This window comes from Micromys minutus, assembly GCF_963924665.1.
Source record: "Micromys minutus genome assembly, chromosome: 20".
Lineage (NCBI taxonomy): Eukaryota > Metazoa > Chordata > Mammalia > Rodentia > Muridae > Micromys > Micromys minutus.
In genome coordinates, this window is record NC_137955.1 from 27,345,636 (window position 1) to 27,366,800 (window position 21,165).

At 42.1% G+C, this 21,165-nt stretch overlaps 1 protein-coding gene across 2 annotated transcripts; it reads left to right on the top strand.

The window, feature by feature from the left end:
* Positions 1-662: 662 nt before the first annotated feature.
* On the top strand, positions 663-20,695 carry C1QTNF3 (C1q and TNF related 3; the record flags this gene model as incomplete). 2 transcript variants are annotated; one of them, XM_080933772.1, is made up of 6 exons in its annotated part: positions 663-956; positions 6,492-6,603; positions 9,105-9,259; positions 12,919-13,048; positions 18,809-18,908; positions 20,536-20,695. In XM_080933772.1, the coding sequence occupies 6 exons, from the start codon at positions 663-665 to the stop codon at positions 20,693-20,695; spliced, it is 951 nt and encodes a 316-aa protein (XP_080789898.1). The 2 variants fall into 2 exon arrangements, with proteins under 2 accessions (XP_080789898.1, XP_080789899.1); XM_080933773.1 differs by having other exon boundaries at positions 663-746.
* Between the last annotated feature and the right edge of the window lie 470 nt (positions 20,696-21,165).

Genomic DNA, 21,165 nt, shown 5'->3' on the forward strand with positions numbered 1-21,165 from the left:
TCTTGGTCAAAGTCAGCCTTGAACTCAGGTCAGTCTTTCCTGGTCGATCATCTGTAGGCTGCTGCTGGTATCTGGAAAGAGGAAAGAGCTGCCTGTGGTGGCCCAAAGGGCAAAACTGTGATCAGTACCTACGGTGCAAAGCAATACCTCCCTCCACTGACTTGAACGGGATCCTGCTGTGATCGCAGGAGCTGATACAGTTTGAGCTGAATTCCCTGGCAAGCATAAAGATAGTGTTCCCCCCTCCCCAGAGTCATTTTAGTCCACAAATGCACAGCCTTTCCATGTCTAATCATGAAGGCAAACCACTGGATACACGCACTCTGTTTCCAGCTGGTTGTGTACATTTTCTTCAGTCTCGTACAAAACAAGCATGCCAAGGTGTGACATTTATGAACCCCACCAACTGGACGCTGCGCACACAAACCGTCTTGCCTGCGGTGCAGGAATGTGATGAATGGGGGCTGTTCTGTCTGGGAGGAGAGCTGCTGTCACTCTGGCATGACTGCAGCCTTATTTATTACACACCAAAAGTATAAAACCACACGGCCGGCTGCAGCTCTCATCTCCAAACCTGCCATTTGCCCGGAGGCGACCACGGTGCCTGCAGCCCTGCCTCAGCTTCCCCGGGAGACCCTGTCGATTTGTCGCACGCGCGAGCCATGCTCAAGAGGCAGATCATCTGGTGGCACCTGCTGGCTTTGCTTTTCCTCCCATTTTGCCTGTGTCAAGATGAATATATGGAGGTGAGCAGAAGGACGAATAAAGCGGTGGCCAGGATAGTGCAGAGCCACCAGCAGACTGGCCGTAGCGGCTCCAGGAGGGAGAAAGTGAGCCATGCTAAAACTGGGACTGTGGATAATAACACTTCTGCAGACCTAAAATCCCCGAGACCAGATGAGCTTCCGCACCCTGAGGTAGAGGACCTAGCCCAGATCAACCCATTCTGGGGCCAGGTACTCAGAATTCTCTTCTAAGGGTTTCTTTGAAAAGCATAATGACTGTTGTTGCTGTTGTTTTAACTACGATTCATAGGACATTGCTATGACATAGGACATTGCTCGTGAGCAGTTGGATAAACTGTTTGGGAGCATCTCTGGGTTGTCCTGGGATTCTACAGGGACTCCTAGTCGCTGGCATGACGTGCTGGGACAGAGTGGCCATAGCATTGTCTCATGAAAGTAGGGATCCAGAGGAGTCTGCTTCCTTTTGGGTTGGGACTTTTTTTTCCCTCTTTTTTTAATGCTGTGGTAGAAAAAAAAAAAAAAAAAAAAAAAAAAAAAACAAAAAACCACCAAACCACCATGGCTGACTTATGTGGATACATGCATTGCTGTAGATAATTATTTGCTGATTCCAAGAGAACTGGTTTCTTTTTAATCCTCTCCAGCAGGGAGAAGCTGTCTTTTGCCTCTGCCAAAAACTGTTAAGCCTGCTTTACTTGGATTTGTGAGTTTTCTGTAACATTTCTCTCCAGTTTTGTTTATTTGTTTTGGAGCAGTCTAGGTTGCTATGACTTCTTGTTTAACTTTTTTTTTTTTTTTTTTTTTTTTTTGGTAAAAACAGAATAAAAGCATTAAAAGGAAAGAAAGCAAAAAATCAGCATATTTAAATTACAAGCTGTATTGTATCATACAGTGTTTCTGGATGACAAAACTTGATTTGTTTGTTGGGGCAGAAGCTGAGCATGTCAGGACATTAACTGTTTTAGATAGCAAAGGGGTGAGTAAAGGTTTTGGTGCAGTAAGTTGAGAATCACCAAACTTCAACTTAGTCAAAATCAGCAAAAACAGGGAGAAACTTCTTTGTACTTAGCGCCTAAGCATGAAAATTTCCAAAGTTAGGTGGAATGGGAATTAGGCTTACTTTAGACTGCACGATGTTTGAAGCATTGCACATTACCACAAAAACCAGTTGCCTGTCTGATCTGTAGAGCTTTTGGATCTTCTCACATAGTTGCAATCTAACCCTGCCAGCCAGGGACTCATAAGTCTCATCTGGTCCCGTGGCCAGACTAGAATCCCACACAGCCTGAGACAATGTAACTAAGAGGACTGCATGGTGAGACAATGTAACTAACAGGACTGCATGGTGAGACAATGTAACTAACAGGACTGCATGGTGAGACAATGTAACCAAGAGGACTGCATGGTGAGACAATGTAACTAACAGGACTGCATGGTGAGACAATGTAACTAAGAGGGCTGCATGGTGAGACAATGTAACTAAGAGGACTGCATGGTGAGACAATGTAACTAATAGGACTGTGTGGTGAGACAATGTAACCAAGAGGACTGCATGGTGAGACAATGTAACCAAGAGGACTGCATGGTGAGACAATGTAACCAAGAGGACTGCATGGTGAGACAACGTAACCAAGAGGACTGCATGGTACAGTCCCTCAGAGGAGCTTTGTCAAGGGGAGCTGTAAACAAAATGCCTCTGTTAGAGACTTTCTCTGTCTCTGATGTTTTTTTCAATGAGCTTTTCAGCTGGACAGATAAATGCTGTCTTTCCTGGCTGTCTGTTAGGGTGTTACAGGTTGTCTTTCATTATCTCCTGGCAACCAACACCCACCAGTTTACTGAAATCCCAGTTATGGTTCTGTTCCACTCCACATTCTAGTCTTCCAGCCCTGAATTCCTGAAGCATTTTCACATAAAGACCTACTTAAGCTACTTAGAAGATTCAGAGCCAGTAGCATGCCAGAAACTTCTGGTACCATTTCTCTACAAGTAGATACCAGTGCTCAGATTGAGTTTGGGACCATGAGAAGTTTTTTCTCTCCCCACTTCCTCTTTCCTCTTTCTTACGCTAACTCTTCTTTCCCCCCAACAATTCTTCCCCAAGCATTTCCCAGCTTCTACCATTACACAGAGACCATAAGTACACTTAAGCCACCTTCAGATGCTCTATTAGAAACAAAATTTTGTCAGTATTTATTTGTTCATTCATTCACTTCTCATTCATTCATTCATTCATTCATCTCCTTCAATCTCTTATTTGCATGTAGCCTTTTGTTGCATTTTAAAATTACTATACAAAGCAATGGGATTCCTTATGACAATCACTGTACCTCACTCACAGTCACCTAATCTTTTGTTGTTGTTGTTGTTAATTTATTAACTATGTTTGGTTAAATTCCGTGTGATTAAACAAGGTCAATGTACAAAGAACACTCTGGGTGGGGGGGGGGGGGCAAGAATCATGTTGCTAACTGGGTCTATAAAGAATAATAAAGTAAAAAAAAAAGGTGACAAGAAGATGACCATCCACAGCAGAGGCTTGGAGAGCAGTAGATAAGAAGCAGTGTTACACTGAAGGAACCTGTAAGGAGCTGGTGTGTCTGGACCCTGAGCTACACAGGGTGGCTGCAGATGATCTGAGTATCCGCCAAGGAAGGACTCTTAACTAGTGAAGGAGTTCTGACATAACTTCACTCTAGAAAGTTCTGTCTGTTAAAGCACTGAGGTCATAACATTTGTGTCCCAGGAAAGGGGTTGGCTATAGCATCCGATGGATTGGATCTGGAAGAGATCAACATATCTAGTTTTATTTTTTCTGGCATTTTCTCAACTGGAGCCTCTCTTCTCTTCCCACTTTCCTCCTCTTCCTACCATCTTGTTTCCCCAGCAGAGGAATTGTGTGTTCTTTTTCTCTAGCAATTAATGGTATAATTCTGATCTGCCTCCAGGTCTCCAGCAAAGTGGGTGGAGCTTATTTTATAGATATCCCTTTCTTCTTAGGCTGCTCATCTGCATGCTTCTATCGTATAGTGACCAGATTCGGGAAGGAGGATGACACGTTTAAGGCATCATGGATAATGACTTCCTATATGCACATTCTTTCTTAGTGAGAATAAAATGTCTAACCCACATCCTGTCCAAGTCTGAGTCCGTCAAAAACGTAATGGCTTATTCTGCCTGCTATTCGAGCATGGAACCTGAGTCCGGCTTTCCAGCACTCACCTAAAAAGCCAGGCGAGGCTGTGCACCTGTACCCTAGTACCAGTGGAGGGAGGAGGTTCGATGAGACTGGCAGATCCCTAAGCTCACTGGCCAGTCGGCCTAATGTGCAATCTTCAGGTTCAGTGCCTCTGTCTTATAAAACGGTGGCAGAGGAAAAACGCTAAACATTGATCTCTGGTCTCCCCTCCCCCCAACACACACACTAGCAAATATCTCTCCCCCTTGATATTGATTTCCATCTGTCCATCCCTCCCTGCATCCCTCCTCACTGCACTAGTCAATTTTCCCTCTGGACTAGACCTTGAAAGGCAAGGCAGGGAGGGGGTGGGGAACATGCAATGGAATGCCATAGGAGGGTTCTTGCGAGGCACCCAACCATGAGAACCAGGACTCTGTTGCTCTGGTGGCAGCTCTGTGCTTTTGGGGTTACCCCTGTTAGCTTGTACATTCACTGCTCATCCTTGTTAGCTCAAGTATTGAGGAGCACCACCTCCTTGTGTTCGGACACTAGACTTTTACAAATGAAAGCTCCCTCTTGTCTGACCCCGATCCACACACAGAGGCACCTTCTGACAAGCCCAACTGTCTCTTATCCAGGACTCTTATGTTTGTCCTCTGATGGCCACATCGCATGTCCCACACGTACAATAAAGCAATAAATGTAGTAAAACTGTTTAAACACGACAGAATTTAAGGTTCTTTTGAAGTTGTTCTTGGAAGTTAAACAAAATAGCATCTTTGCTTGCATCTTAGAGCTGGAAAACAAACAGGGCCAATTCAGACTGGAGTCTGGGAGTGATGACTCTTCTAAGGCCACAGAGAACTGATCAGGGACCAGTGCAGTGGTTATTCTAACAGTTCTAAGTATTTTCATTATGTCCTTACACAAGGATTTCCATACCCTTCCCCCTTTCTCTATCCACAAAATCCATCCTTGGCCAAACTCTGGATGTCCTGGGGTTTTGTATTTCACATTTGCAAAGCACGGGAGGAAATGATCACGCTACTGAGATGTGTGGCAGGTGGGGTTAGCTGTGGTGTTTGATTTCTGAGTGTTTTCTCCTCTGATTGTGTGCATTAGTTGATTTTCTTTCCTTACCAACTAATCATTTCTACCTGTCTGCGGTTGGTCTTGGCAGAGGCAAAGCTAAGAGTTATCTGCAGCTTTGAGATCTTCATCCCTCAATGCTGACTTCTAAACTCTGTTGGCAGAAGGTGTATACCAGGGTGGGCTGTTCCCTCCATAGTTTTATGGAAAACTTAACGGAAAAGGGAGGACAGTGACCACACCTGTGAGACCAACCACGGAAAGTGAGGTAGAAATGTACAATGAGGTAACATGATCCAGCTTGCTCCAGGGAAGATGTCTAGTTGGGGAGAGAACAGAAACTTTAAGGTCCTCCCCCATCGCTCCCTACCTTTGCCCCTCCCCCTCCACTTCCCCCTCCTTTTCTTTTCCCAGTGAATCCCTTAGCAACAACGTGCTGTTTTCAAAACCATTGAGTTATAGCGGGTGTCTAGGAAAATTTCCACAAGTATTTTGCATGACATAATCAAAAGGCAGGTTGCCAGTGTAGATGAGAATAGAAATTTTTACAAGTTCTGACTCTCCCTCCAGTCAGTTCCCTGGTTCACAGCGAGCACAGGCTTTAAGGTTTTCTTTCTGTCAATAGGCTTTTTACTGCAAGTCACAGCTTTGCATACTCAGTACCCATTTGGGCTCACTAAATATTAGTTCACGCCGTAAGGTAATGACTTTAATTGTAGAAGAGGGATGTGTGAAATGTTAAAACTGCTCAGTGTGTAGATGATAAGAAGCCATCGGACAGATGCAGTCGATAGCAGTGTATTGTATTCTTGAAAACTATCAAGAGTGTAGATTTTGGATGTAGTCATCCTAGGAAAGCAAATGAGGTTATACATATGTTAGCTGGCCGTTCAACAAGGAGGAGCACGTGAATCTCAAAACCAGCTGCTGTGTCTGATAGCTGTATTTCTACTTCTCAATTAGCAACTAATTGAGCAAATGTATACTCTGTCTCCTGAGCAGTGTGTGTGCTTCAGAGGTCTGAGAAAGTGGAGAGACAGAATTACTACGACCAGGATGAGGGCTGTGGTGTTTAAGGGCTGTGTTGACGTTGCTGGTTGTTTGCAGCTGTACCCAAGACTTCTGGGTATTGAGAAAGAAGAGGTTTCTGTGTCCTTTTTCAGAATGAGAGGCTGTTTTTGCTGTCGTAAATTGACATGGGCAGCTGCTGACCAAGGCTGCTACTCTCTACATGGGAACAATTACATCGAGGCACATCTGCTGTGGAATTTCTGTTTCCTGTATCTTTGCTCACTCACTGGCCTTAACTAACCCCTAGCCTCCACGCCAAAGATAGTCCAGCATTCAGATCTTCTCTGAATGTGACTGTGAGTTAAACTTATCTAAGGGTGAAGACCAGAGGAAGTGATAACATTCTTAAGTGCTCTCAAATACCTTTACCTGAAGTTTCTTTTTTCCATCATTTTGTTTTAAAGTCTCCACAAGCTGGAGGACTGCCCCCAGACTGCAGCAAGTGTTGTCATGGAGATTATGGATTCCGTGGTTACCAAGGGCCCCCAGGACCCCCAGGTCCTCCTGGCATTCCAGGTAAGAACACACAAGTTGTACTGCTATTTCAGTAGCAGCCTGGGTCCAAACTAGGAGCCAGGAGCAAACACGAATACGGGTTGAAGTGTACTGGGTATGCAGGGAAAGGTACAATGATAAAGAACTTGGCAGGGGAGTTGGGTTTTTTAGGTTAGTTCAAGTGAAACTCTGCAGCATTCATTCTCTACACTACTCCACGATTCCAAAAGGCTACAGGAACGGGGCTTTTCACCACTGTGGACAGGACCACTTACTGGGAACTGAAACACATCAGCACCTAAGATCCAGTCCCCTTCTGTCACTGTTGCAAATACCTGAGATGATTAGCTTACGGAAGAAGTTTATTTTGCTCATGTCTGGAGGTTTCTCTTCTGCCTGGATAAGACTACTTTGGAGACTATAGTGAGACACTGCCTCAGGATGGGGGAAACTCTAGCGTACCGAAGCCATTCCCCTCTCCATGGCCAGGAAGTGAGAGAGCAGAAGAGGTTCCTTCCACCTCCATCAAACTTCACATCCTTTGCCTTAGTGACCTCTAACCTCCAACTAGACCAGACCACTTCCCAACAGCACCATACTGGGAACAAGCCTCTCATGTGTGGACTTTGGGGAAGCATTTATCTACGTCATAGCAGCCAGTATGTCCGTGTGTTCTACACAACACTAGTGTATTCTACAAATCACTCCACAACTTTCTCAAACCTTATTAAATAGAGGCAGGTAGAGAGGGAGGTTTGCTGGGTTTCTCTCCGACCTCCACTGAGGAGTGTTAAGGTTCTTGTCATTTTAGGTTTAGGCTGTTTTTTGTTCTGTTGTTTTGTTCTTTTGTTTGTCTGTTTTTGGTTTTGATTTTAATCTTGCCAATCTCCATTGCTTCTCAGCTGATTTTCGTGCCTTTCTTGGTCTCACGGATACATTTTGACCCCTAGCAGTACACAACAGCACAGTGAATGCTTCTGAGCTCATCAGGTCCCCCTGGAGCTGTGGTTCTCAACCTTTCTAATGCTGGGACCCTTTAATATAGTTCCTCCTGCTGTGGCGACACCCCCCCCCCCAACTTAAAATCACTTCATTGCTACTTTGTAACTGTAAATTTGCTGGTCACAGATCATAATGTAAATATCTAATAATGCCGATGGTCTTAGGTGACCCCAAAGAGATTGTGAGGTCTCTTACAATACGTGGTAAGTATTGCTGTTCCTCTGGGCCCATGGTCAGCCTTCTGGGTTATGTTGTCCCAGCTCTGAGGCTCAAGGGAGCTCTGGTAGAGTACTACTGTGATGAATTGGATAGGGAAAGGGCACACCCCCTGCCTGCCCCACCCCCAAAGAGTCTAAAACCACGAAGTGTTTGACCGAGTTCCTTTGACAAAGTGTTGTGTTGCTTTGTTTTCCCTCACTGATGTCAATATTTATGAAAATATTTACTTCCTTACACTTGTAGATAAGTTCTCACTTATCATTATTACAAAACCAAATTTGTAATGAAAAAAATAATAAACAGACAAACCCATGCCTTATATTCAAACCTTTGTCTTGTTCATCAAAGGCAGTGATTTACAGTGTCAATGATGAGAAGCAAAGGATCTTTAGACCCTTCTGAAATCTGTTTGACCCCCTCTGAGGTTTGATGACTTTGGTTAAATGTTTCCCACTAGAAGTGCCTTGTGACAGGACACTTTAACCTAATGGTCAAAGTCCGCTGGTCTGAAAGCATTGCAAACCGGGTTCAGTGACAGGTCAAAGATAATATACAAGAGGGCCTGAAGGCTAGCAAACATGAAAACAAGGAGGTTTGGGGACACAAACTCAACCTTTGAACTCACTACCTGACTCTTGATTTTCAAATGATTATATTTTATGAGTTTTTCTACCAGTTATAAAGTCGCTTCAAACCTTTGATAGAAAACTTGAAGGGGATGGAAAAATATACAAAATAGCACAAAGATCACTCATTTCTCATCCACTCAGGAAACATAAATGACTACAGATAAAACAGTTACTTTTTTTCTCTATAAATATAATATATAAGCACATAATGACCCGCACTGAAACAGTGCTTTGCCACCCCTATTTATTTATGAACTTATGCTTAAAGATATCACTAAGGTTAATTATAACATTGATCACTTAAAAATATTTTTATAATTTGATAAGAATGGACCATTACTAAAATGTAGACTTTCTAGCACCAGTGGGTTTGTGCTTTTAAAATCTTCACTGTGTTCCATGATGATGTTCTGGTGAGTTTCCTATACAAGCTTCCCTTCATTCCTTGCTTCACAGAAAAGCATGCTTTGCTGTCTTGAATTCTAACACTATTTTCAGAGCCTAGTATAAGAGTCTATCTGATGTCCTGTGGGTACTGTGGTCAGGGTTATGATAAATGCTCTCCTTTTACAACTGAGTCGGGATATTTTTGAAGGAATGGCTGTGTCTGTCTAAAAAATATATTCCAAGAGGAGTGACCAAGTTTTCTCATGTGATGTCTGACTTTTAAAGGAAACCATGGGAACAATGGAAATAATGGAGCCACTGGCCATGAAGGGGCCAAAGGTGAGAAAGGAGACAAAGGTGACTTGGGTCCTCGAGGGGAACGGGGACAACATGGCCCCAAAGGAGAGAAGGGCTACCCAGGGGTGCCACCGGAACTGCAGGTAAACCACTCTCTGGCTGACTGTTAACCCTCCCTGAACATTAGGGACCAGGGACCAAAAGGTTTCAGTGAACAAGCCTTCGCTCCCTGTGAAGAAATCTGTCTCACTTGGCTCATGTATGTGGCAGAATTTTCACATCCAGCCTGTGCTATGAAGCACAGATTTGAGACCATTCTTAGGACAGGGTATTTACCTAGTGTGTGAAATCCAACTCTCTCATAGGACCAAATACGACGCAACCATAAATATGAACTCATACCCTATGTTCCAGATAAGACCATGGGTTAAACAGAGTGTTTTAACCAATCTGAACACTGAAATAGTTAAGTATATAAACGGAATGGCTAAGCATCTACGTATATTTTATTTTGCTGATTTGCCAGTTTATGTAGTAGAATTTCATCTTTGTAGATTGACATTGATTCTCTTAAATCAGATTTCATAGTTAATTTTTATTTAATTTTTTTACATCAGACTCTTCTGTCCATGGGAGACATTTTATTTTTGAGTTATTCAATTTGCTAGACCAGATTATGCTCCTCTCAGCACGAGGTTTGAAAATCTATTATAGAACCATAACCCATTTATGGTTGTATGCGTTTTTATATTTCTCTTTTAACTCATCTTTATAGTTCTTACAACATCTAAAATTTGTAAACGTTGAGGTTAGGCCACCGGGGAAAATTATTAAGTCTAAGTTTGTTATGACTTAAAGACAGATTCTCCTGGAAGACATCTGCATCAACATGGTAAACTAGGTTTTATTGCTGTTTTTCAGGTTGTGTCTGGTGAATGTGTCTTCCTTAAAGTGCCGTTAGTGGTTAAAATTAAGTATCTGGGAGAAAATTCTGTAGCAAAAGAGACTCTTTGAGAACTGGCATACAAAGCTGTTCTTGTTTGAAAGATCAGTGGAAAGTGCTGTTTGTTTTGGGCAAATACAGAGATGCTTACTCTTGGACACATTGCATCAATCTTCTGAGCTCCTCTTATGCAAGTATAAACTAAGATGTCCCGTGTGTTACTAGACCTTATTGTGAGGCTCATGGGTAATTCTTAACAAATTGTGTTTAATAATTTTAACACTCTGGATTTCATATGCCAATACAAATCAACAAGTTGGTAGGAAGCCATCTTGGCTAAGGTGTTTTCTGGAGAAACATGAAAACCAGCAACACAGAACATATAGTCTTCTTGTAGGATAGGTAATTTAATGGAGAACACCACAAGCACTAATTATATTTGATTAATTAAGCACTTTAACACGACGATACAGCCATTTGAGATGTTGCTTTCTCCTGCTTTATGGAAGATGGACTTAAGATGTTTGTGAAGACAACTGGTCAGAATGCAGAATGTTGGTGAGCTGCTTATCCTCAGCTGACCCATCCTTCTAAAACACAACTTCCACACCTAAGGCTCTGAAAATATCACAGGAGGGGCAGAAAGATAGTTGGAGTCAGAGGACCGGGAAGTCTGCTGTAAGATTGTGTCTCCTAGAAATGCACCCATGAAACATCAGCCATATTCCTGCCTGAGCAATGATAGTCCTGACAGACAAGTTGCTCACACAGGATGAATGACTCTCTTAGGCTCCCATCCTAGACAATGAGCTTCGGGCAACTAACCATAGACACAGCGAGATTCAGCTTTCTCCAGGGATGAGCCCCTAGTTGGTTATCCCATACCAAGTATCCAATCCTGAACAGATATACAGTAAAAGGAACCAGCAGATTATGTTTATACATTTGCAAAGTTATGTGTGTAACAATAATAAGTTAGGAAGAAAAAATTGAGAAGGAGGGAAGGAGAGCATAGGAAAAAAGAAGGGAATTGGACATCCTTTGGATGTTAAAGAATTTGTTCTCACGCCCATTTATTTTCAAAGGATTACCACTGAGTTTCAAATGTTCTCCAATACTATTATCAATACTATTATACAATCTATACTTAATACTCTTTCTTGATAGACAGAGTCGTTCTAAAGCCCTTTTAATTATTCAGATTATAGTTTTGGAACACCAGTAGCAATAACAATAGCAACAGCAGTAAAGGAGAAAAAGCCATGACTCGTTCTCAACTGAAGAGACACAGAAATTTGAGGTTCAGATGTAAGTGGAAACTCAATGTCATATCAAATAGACACATTACTCCCCAATCCCCTGGGTTGGAGCTGGCAGCAAGTTTCTTAGAGTAGCCGTTCTCATGGATTGAGCTGAGGCTGTCAACATTTCTTAAACACAAGGGATTAGGCACAAGCCATAGGTGGGGCTGCTCAGAGTAACTGCTTCTCTGGTTCTCTTGAATTTCCTGCTCCAATTTGTTTGATATTTATTTTATGCAAAATTATGCTAACATTTGCTTTCCCGATGGTCAGATAGATTTTTGATTTTATTTAACTACTTCTATATTTAGGATAACTGCAAACATCTCTTTTGCTTTTTAAAGGTGATCCATACAATACCCTTTTATCGTAAAGAAAAATAATAAACATATGTGTGCAAAATAAAACAAGTTCAGAGGCTGTCACTAGAGTATACAGTTGAGTAACTTAACTAAATTGTGTTTCTAAGAATGGAGGCCCTCAGTGGCACGAGATTCAGAGTCACAGAGGGCAACTTGAAACTCAAGCTGGCCCCAAACTCACGGGTGTGAATCGCTGCTTCAGCTTCCTGAGCTGCTAGAATTACAGCATGTGTTATACCAAGTCCGGCCAATGTTCTTAGACATGCATGAGCATACAGTGTTATTGACCACTGTTTCATGAATGGCAATATTTCATAAACACTTCTACTCACATAAATAATAGAACTCTATAACATTAAAATGAATATATTTTATGGATATAAAACTGACACATTCCCATGCAAAAACTGTACCTGTAATAAGAAAGGAACATTTTCACATGAAACTACTATTCCAGGAGTCCAGGCAGTAGTCATTTTGTGAATGTTCTTTTAAAAATTTTTAAATTACATTTATTTATTCGGAGTGGGTACACTCCTTCTGTGGCACATGGGTAGAGGTTAGAGGACAGGACAGCTTTGGAGGAGTTGGTCCTCTTCATCATCATGGGATTACTGGGAGCCAAACTCAGGTCATCATGCCTAATAGCAAGCATCTTTACCTGTGCAGTCACCTTACTAGCCATTTTGTGCATACTCTCACAGACATTACTCTCAGTCTGACGACAGAACAACCCCACCTACAAAGACACACGCAACAAAGTCTGAGATTAAGTCGTAGCAATCTTGTGTTTCCTACTTTTTATGTTTTTCCTAGGGTTAGCAACATTAAGAAGTTGTTCAATTGCCAGTTTCCCTACCCCCTTGACAGGCTTCTAATGTACTTCTAATAGCTACAGCCTGAGAATTTTATGCGGAATTTTCCAGTTTTACTTGATAACAAAGTTTTGATATTTATAAAAGTATCTTTTGAAACCTAGTAGTTTTTTTAGTTGTATTTAGAACTGTTAATGCAGGCTAATGTCACAAAGCATAAACCACTTTACATGATGACAATTCACTTACTTATTTGCCTACTGCTTGGTATTTATATTTAAGCTTACCATCACAGGTAATATTGAATAAAAATTTATGTGTGTAAGAATGTTTTTCTTCATGACCAACTGCCTATGGACTGACCCCCAGCTCTATCCTTAGATTGCGTTCATGGCCTCTCTGGCCACTCACTTCAGCAATCAGAACAGTGGCATCATCTTCAGCAGCGTGGAGACCAACATTGGAAACTTCTTTGATGTCATGACTGGTAGATTTGGGGCCCCTGTATCAGGTGAGATGCCAAAGTCAACGGCTGAGGCCACTGTAAAGAGAAGGCAGGCAGGAGGGAGAGAAGGACAGTGAGGCGAGAGAAGGAACTGGGATGAAGAAAGGCAGGGAGGGAAGGAGAAAATGGATGGAAGGAGAGAGGGGCAGGAGGAGGAGAGGAAGGAAGGGGATGTGGAAAGGAGGGAGAATAAGAAGAGAGAAAGGAGGGAGGAAAGAACAGGGGGAGAAAAGCAAATGGCTCATATAGTCTTCCAAATGCCAGGCAAGTCCATTAAAATCTGAATGGAGAAAAAAAAAAAAAAAGAGCCAAAACAATGACTATGGTTGCAAAGATTGTTAAATTCTATTTGGACGGAACAAAGTAATCTTGAGAGAGCCCAGACACATCCGTTTCAAAGGTCCCAAAACATAATTCTCAGAGTTGACTGTGTGGTAACTGTATTCCTTTGTCACTACATCAAAAAATGCTTCATCTATTTCTAATATTAAAAATTGAGTGGAAAATTCAAAACATTTTACAGTTTATAAAAATATACTAAATCCTATTACATAAAATCTAGCATACTCTACATTCTGATTATAATTTGTTTTATTTAAAGAAAGACTTGCCAAATACTTTTTTAAAATTTTTATGTAATGACTTCACACACACACACACACACACACACACACACACACACACACATGAATATACACATATACTGAATGTATCCATGCATTCCTCTTGTTAGAAAAGGGAACCATTTATTTCCCTGTGAGGTCAGCAAAGTCTTTGAAATGTCTGGACAGTTGACTGATTAAAAGCAAGGCTAAACAAACAAAAAACCCCAGTTTAATTTTTTTAAACTTTATTTGACTTATAAAAGTTACAAAATGTTGCCAAATTTTCGCACCCACTTTATTCTGTTTCCTTTGATACCTACCTTTAAGGTAACTAAAATCTGATTACCAAAATCAATAAATCCACTGGGCACAGCACTGTCACTGGTTTGGGAATTTAGTCAGAATCCGTTAGTGTTGTAGTTTGAATGTGGACTGTTTACCATAGGCTTGTATGTTTGGATACTGGGTCCCCACTGGTGGCCATTTTGGAAGGCAGTGGACCGTTAGGGGTTGGTTTTGCTGAAGGAACAGGCCCACTGAGGGCAGGCCTAGCTTCACTCCCTATGTGTTTTATACTTCCTTACTACAGAAACCATGTGACATCGCCTCATGCTCTTGATGCCTAGCTTTCCAAGGAGTAACTTATGGTATCCTTTCCTAAGCTGTAAGCCAAAATAACCCCCCCCCCATTAAGGATCTTCTTGTCAAGTATTCATTAAAAGCAATGAGAAAAGGTATACAGAAAATTGGTATGGTTCAGAAGGGTAGCCATTACTGTGGTCAGCCTGACTTCGTAGTTCTCAAGCGTTTGGAGTTTCTTTGTAGGAGGAATGTGGAAGAGTTTGGAGCTGCAAGTCACAAAAGTCCTAGAATGATGTCAGTGGGGCTTAGTGGAGGTGTCTGGTGGCAGTTTGGAAGGACGGAATGCTCACAGGGATGTAGAGCTAAAGAAGGAGCTAACAGGGGAACTGAAGAGGTTATTGGTCCAATACTGCCACCCAGGGAAGTGTTTCCCGGGGTCAGCCTCAAAGGCACATAAAGGTTACTCTGGCTGTGGTGCAAGGTGGGCTAGCCTATATTTTGAGTTGACAGTAGAAGTTGGGAGCATTAGTCTCATGGCTTTTTTTTCTCCATTGTGGATTGTGGATTGTTTTGTGGTTTGGTGCCAAGAGTATAGAAGGCCACCAAAGCCATGCAATGTGTTCAGGGCCAGAGCTCCTACGAGGAGGATTTGATAGGCCATTTCATGAAGCTCTGGAGGTGAAGCTTATTACAACAGAGTCGCTAGAATGTTGGAGATGCTGGACTTGCTACAAAAGTCGGGGTTCTCCAGCAAGGAGAGTTCCAGGCATAGAGTGGATCTTCTCTGAGAGAAGCCACGTATATTATGGGCAGCAGAATTGGAAGCGCGGAGCAGCCAAAGCCCCTCAGAACCAGACGATGCTACCTCAGATGCCAGATCCCAGACTGGGAGGGAGCTGTAGGGTTTGCTGTTCTCCCTAGTAGGTTTTTTTCCTCCCTTTAGAGTGGAAATATTTATTCTGTGTCATTATGCTACAAATGTGTAATTTGGCCTTGGCCTGTGCAGAGATTCACAGTTAGGAGACTAACTTGATTCTTAGAAGAACACTTGTAACCAGAGCTATGACTGTTAAAGGCAGTAGAGACTTTCAAAGTTGAAGTGAATAAATTTTGTATTGTTAAACAGCCATGAGCCTGTGGAGACCTGTAGCAGACAGCGTGGGTGAATGTAAAATGACCTCCTGTGAGGTCACCTTTGGACACTTGGGCCTCAGATGGTGGCACTGTTTTGCAAGGCTGTGACACCTTTAGGTAGGAGTCTTGTTAGAGGCACTAGGGCAGGCCTAAAGGTTTTGTCTGGCTCCATGTCCTTTCTGTTCTCTGCTTTCTGGCTATAGAGGCATCGAGTCATGTGACATGCTGGTGATGCCATACCTTTTATGCCATAATAGAATACATTCCTTTTTTAACACGTAAGCCAAAATTAACCTTTCCTCTCTTGAATTTCTTCTTGTCAGGTATTTGGTCACAACTATTGGGAAAATAAAATAATCAGGATTTCCCAATGTCCGTTTTTAGTTCCCTGTCTAACCTGGATCTTTCTCCCATAGGCTTTTGAATTCTGTTTTATAGCAGTGCTGTTTGCCTGCTGGGTATATTTACAACTCAGGATGATGGAACATTTGGCAACATTATCTATCTAGTATGCAGGAACATCGCCTTCCAGTACTAGCTATCCACTGGGTAGATATTGCTGTTGTTTCTGCTTTTCAAAAGTAGTTGTCAGATGCTGGAGAGATGGCTCAGGGATTCAGAGCACTGACTGCTCTTCTAGAGGTCTTGAGTTCAAGTCCCAGCAACCACATGGTGGCTCACAACCATCTGTAATGAGATCTGATGACCTTTTCTGGTGTGTCTGAAGAATGCAACAGTGTACTTAAATACAATAGATAAATCATTAAAAAAAAAAAAAACAATACTTTACGACAGTAGCTGACTACTGAATGAACTGGCTTCTCCTAGGTCAGCTATTAGCAGGGGAAGGAACTCAGGCAGTCTTGAACATGTGATATTTCAGTGCCTCCTCTTGCTGCGAGGGGACTGATTCTTCTTGTTTTTCTTTGTATTTATTCTTCTCTCATAGAATATGTCCCGGCCACCATTTTTCCTCTCCTTCTCCTCCCAGTTCCCCAACCCCCACCCACCCTCTCCTCCAGATCCACTTTTTCTTCAGAATAAAGCAGGCCTCCTGGGGATATCAGCTGAACACTGCATAACATTCTTATAACAAAATCCGTAAGTGGGGCTCCTCCACTGCTTTCTCCACTGAGACAGATGGCTCCTCTGCATCTGCATACTTCTGAGGAAGACTTCTGAACCAGCTTGGAAGTTCCCCAGCTTTCAGGAACCTGGCTGTGCTGGCACATCCTGACATCACACCCTCACCACTGCAGAAACACTTTAGCATCCTATGTTTTGTTTTCTAGCACACTGCCTCTGTAGGCGTGACCCCAGGACCATCCTCTCAGCACCTAAGAGTGTTCTTTCTCCACCAGGGAGGAGTCGAGATCCAACTTCACCAGATCTCAAAAGCCCTGTCCAGCCTCCTGCTGTCTTGGGTTGCACCTCTACATATCTGAACTCCATTGACTTTCTTCAGTGCTCTAGCTTTGCATAAATTTGACAGTTTTTCAATTTCTGCTTTTCAGTTTTCTTTGTTACCCTCCAGGTATATATATATAAAACATCCTAATGAATGCAGTGTGTGTGTTAGGCTTAACACACATGCTTTTGATGTGTGCTTAGGTTTATTCCCCCCCCCCCATTTAAGTGAGAAATGGCCTAAGGCATGTGACTACAGAGAAAAATCTATTATTACACATCAGTCAGTGTTTAATTTTGCTCTGAGGGCTTTAATTTTTTCTTTAACAATTTTTTCAAATCATGATATATGCCACACATAAGTGCCTGGCCATCCTGGGGTAATAATCTCACTGAGTTCAATGGCGTTATAGTCCAAGAATAAGGATTAAAAGTTTCTTGAGCTCTCCTGGTTGGACACCATTCTGATGATATCAGTTGATTCCTTATATGGATTACTTAATTCTTAGCATCACCAATGGTTACAAACTGTTGGTCATCTTTCCCACTCTTAAGATCGATAAGACAAAGAAAGCAGTTGCAGCTACACAAAGACCTTAAACCCAGAGCACAAGGGTGGGACCTCCCCTTCCTTTGCAAAGAAAGCTCCATGGTAATATAGTACAGGTCCACTTCTGAAATTCTAAGAGTTCTATTATGTGCCATCTGGTTTTTTAATCTGCTCTTTCTAAAGTGTTTCTGCAATCTATTTTTATTTATAGCATCACTTTAAAAAGGAAGACTAATGTATTTTTGCTGTCATTTTGATTATAAATTTATTTCTGGAAGTATTTAAAGTAGTCATGTGCGTATGGAATGAAATCTTATAAAATGTAAAACACTCAACACCTACAAGTTATTTCTTGAAGTCTTTTATTTTTCATCTGTCTTTGACTTTCATCTATGACCCAATCTCTAGGTATGTGAATGAACATCATTCAGTGCCATCAAATATATATTCCTGACACTTCACAAAGCATAATTGTTCTTTCATGACTTGGCTCAACATCAGAGGAAGAATTATGACAGCCTTAGAGCTGATAGCTTCATAGAAAACAAATAGATCTTTGAAAAGAAATAGGAATGGCCCATTGCTTCTTTAGTTTTCTTTTGTAGATATTTTTGGGGTTTTCTCTTGGATAGCTAGTATTTCAAAAACTTTAACATGGAAATCAGTAAGAATATACCTTTAGAAACAGTGTGGCTGGGTTAAAATTGGATATTTTTATTTACACATTACTTGTCTTAATCAGTGTTTCTATTCCTGAACAAAACATCATGACCAAGAAGCATGAGGAAAGGGTTTATTCAGCTTACACTTCCATATTGCTGTTCATCATCAAAGTCAGGACTGGAACTTAAGCAGATCAGTGAGCAGGAGCTAATGCAGAGGCCATAGAGGGATGTCACTTACTGGCTTGCTTCCCCTGGCTTGCTCAGCATGTTTTCTTATAGAACCGAGGACTACCAGCCCAGGGATGGCACCGCCCACAGTGGCCTGGGCCCTTCTCCCTTGATCACTAGTTGAGAAAATGCCTTACAGCTGGATCTTATGGAGGCATTTCCTCAGCTGAGGCTCCTTTTTCTGTGATAACTCCAGCTTGTCTCAAGTTGACACAAAACCAGCCAGTACACTACTTTACTCATTTGCAGAGGTCATGTGAATAATTTCCTGAGCCATTTCTTTAGGGCTATGAAACATTTACTCTGTGTTCCAATATTTCATCACCTTGGCTAACCTTTGGGGAAGGCAGTTGTCCATTTTAATGTCATGTTTGACTCATCATAGTAATGACGTTTTAAAATCTTAGTAAGTATAGACAAAAAATACAATCAGGGAAGTTCCAAGTAGAGCACTTCTAAGGTGAGCAGATGAGAGGCTATCCATACAAACAGGCTGAGAAGAAATTACACAGTGCCGAGAAAATAAAGCCAGGTGTGAGGTCACATGACTTGCCATCCACGTATAAGTGAATGAGTCAATCCCTGCCCTCTCCAGGTGTGTATTTCTTCACCTTCAGCATGATGAAGCATGAGGACGTAGAGGAAGTGTATGTGTACCTTATGCACAATGGCAACACAGTCTTCAGCATGTACAGGTAGGTGGTGTCTTCCATCACAGGTCCCGTGAACGTGGCCATAACTTGAATAGAGCAAGACTTACAGACAGGGAAGAGTTTGGGAATCAACAGCCTAATGCAGCCTTTTTGCTCTTCATGAGAACCCCTTTATTTATCCCCTTGCTCCCCACCTCAGCTAACCAACTCAAGATCAGCAAGAAACTAGTGCAGTCAGTGTGCAGGAAGGCATTCACCACTTTTCTCATCTCTGTGAGCAAGCAACTTAAGGGAGGATATATTTTGTCTAATAGACTGAGAGGATTCAGTCTAGCACAGCAAAGAAGGCACGAATGAGTTCTTTATTGGAGCTGCATATGGTAGTGTTCCTTGCATCTCAGTGGACCAGGGACAGGGGAAGTAGGAAGGATGTAGGGGTGATGTGCACTCAAGAGAGTACTGTTTTAATATACTTACTTCAGCTAGGATCTGCCTTATAAGGATTCCACAACAGCCCCCCCCCCAAACATTCTACTAGCTGGGGACCAAATGCTCAAACAACTAAGCTTGTGGGGGCTTTTTCTATCAAAACCATAATAAGGAGAGAAGGAATTCTGGTGAACATCTAGCCCTCTCCAAACCTTTGATTTTCAAACATCCATCCAGCTCTTCCTCCTTCATTTCATAGGACACACTTCTCTGTCTTGGTCTCCATGGGAGATGACTCTGCACCAGTTCAAAGCTAGAACTCAGAGATGAATAGTCCTTTCCATAATCAACCCTTCAGCTGGGTTTCTCTCTGGCTTCTGATTCTATCCTTTGGAGGGATACTTTCCCTCTACCTTTCTCTATGGTCACATCCAAAGTGGTGTGGTAAGTTTTAGGGTTTTTTTTTTTCATGTTCCACTTCCTGCTGGTGTAGATCTGAGGACTAAGCCAAATATCCCAAGTCTTTCTAACATGACCAGGTCTTCAGCAGCAATTTCCTTAGACCCAGACACATAAGGCTTTTCCCTGCTTGCTCCCATTCAGTGACACATGTTAGTGAATCACATCCAATACAGTTTTTGGACAGTTTTTAGCCTGTTACTCTTGTGACCTGTTGTTTGCCCTTTTCTAAAAATAATCTTTATCTTTCTGGCTCTTAGTATTTAATTCTACATTGCCTACTGTCTGGCTATTAGCAAATGTAATATATTTACATTAGAGAGGTTGACAGAATTTTTGTTGAATATCAGATTCCAGATCTGCAAGAAGGAAATAAATTATTATAATAAAGACCCTATGTTAGCATTCAAAGCTAGTAGAACTTTCCTTCTTCCACATCTGACAGTCCAGAGAAGCTTGGTAAGATAATCCTGGGTGTATGCTCCCAGTCTGAACAGGAGTAAGAGGGCCAGCCCTCCTCTACATAGAACCCAGATGTTTATGAACGGCTTCTAAGGCCATTATAGTGATGGTTGTTGATAATCTAGAGGCAAGGGAAAGGAACAAAGGAGGTGGGTTTTATTGGATAGTTCTAGCAGTGTTTCATGCTATTTCCCCTTGCACGTCATTTAGAGAACACATGAGCCCCCATAAAGCATTGGGGAAGATACAGACAGACTATGCTCAAGACCGAGGTTCGCACTGCAAAGATTAACTAGTGTGTTCTTCTTTCTCTTCCCAGCTATGAAACAAAGGGCAAGTCAGATACATCCAGCAACCATGCAGTGCTGAAATTGGCCAAAGGAGATGAAGTCTGGCTGAGAATGGGCAACGGCGCCCTCCATGGGGACCACCAGCGCTTCTCTACCTTCGCAGGCTTTCTGCTTTTTGAAACAAAGTGATGAGGAAGACAGAGTAGCTACACTTTGAGGGCAATTTGTAGCTGAGCTAGAATTGTTAAGATCTGAGGGATGTTGAAGTTGGGGCGTCTATATGGAGCATTTAACTGTTACATTGGTCATACTGAGACTCGTTCTAATGGTGTACCAATAAGTTTAGATGCTTCAGGGGCTAAGAATAGACCCCAAGGTAATATTCCCAGGTGACCTTGGGAAATGCTTGGCATTTTCATTACTCTTCTCTATATGTTTAAAGAGGTTGCCACCCGATCCCGTTTGGAAATAAGCGTTCACCTCAAAGAATGCATTTGCAAAGAGTTTTGGTGTTCTGTTTAAATGTAGTATTATCTCTGGAGTCAACCAGGTTTTGAGCTGGTTGTTCTTCACAGTATTTCAGAGATTAGTCTTATTATGACAGGGCTAGGGCAAGAATGAGAGCACTTACCAGAATCTCCATAGGAGAGACACTTCTG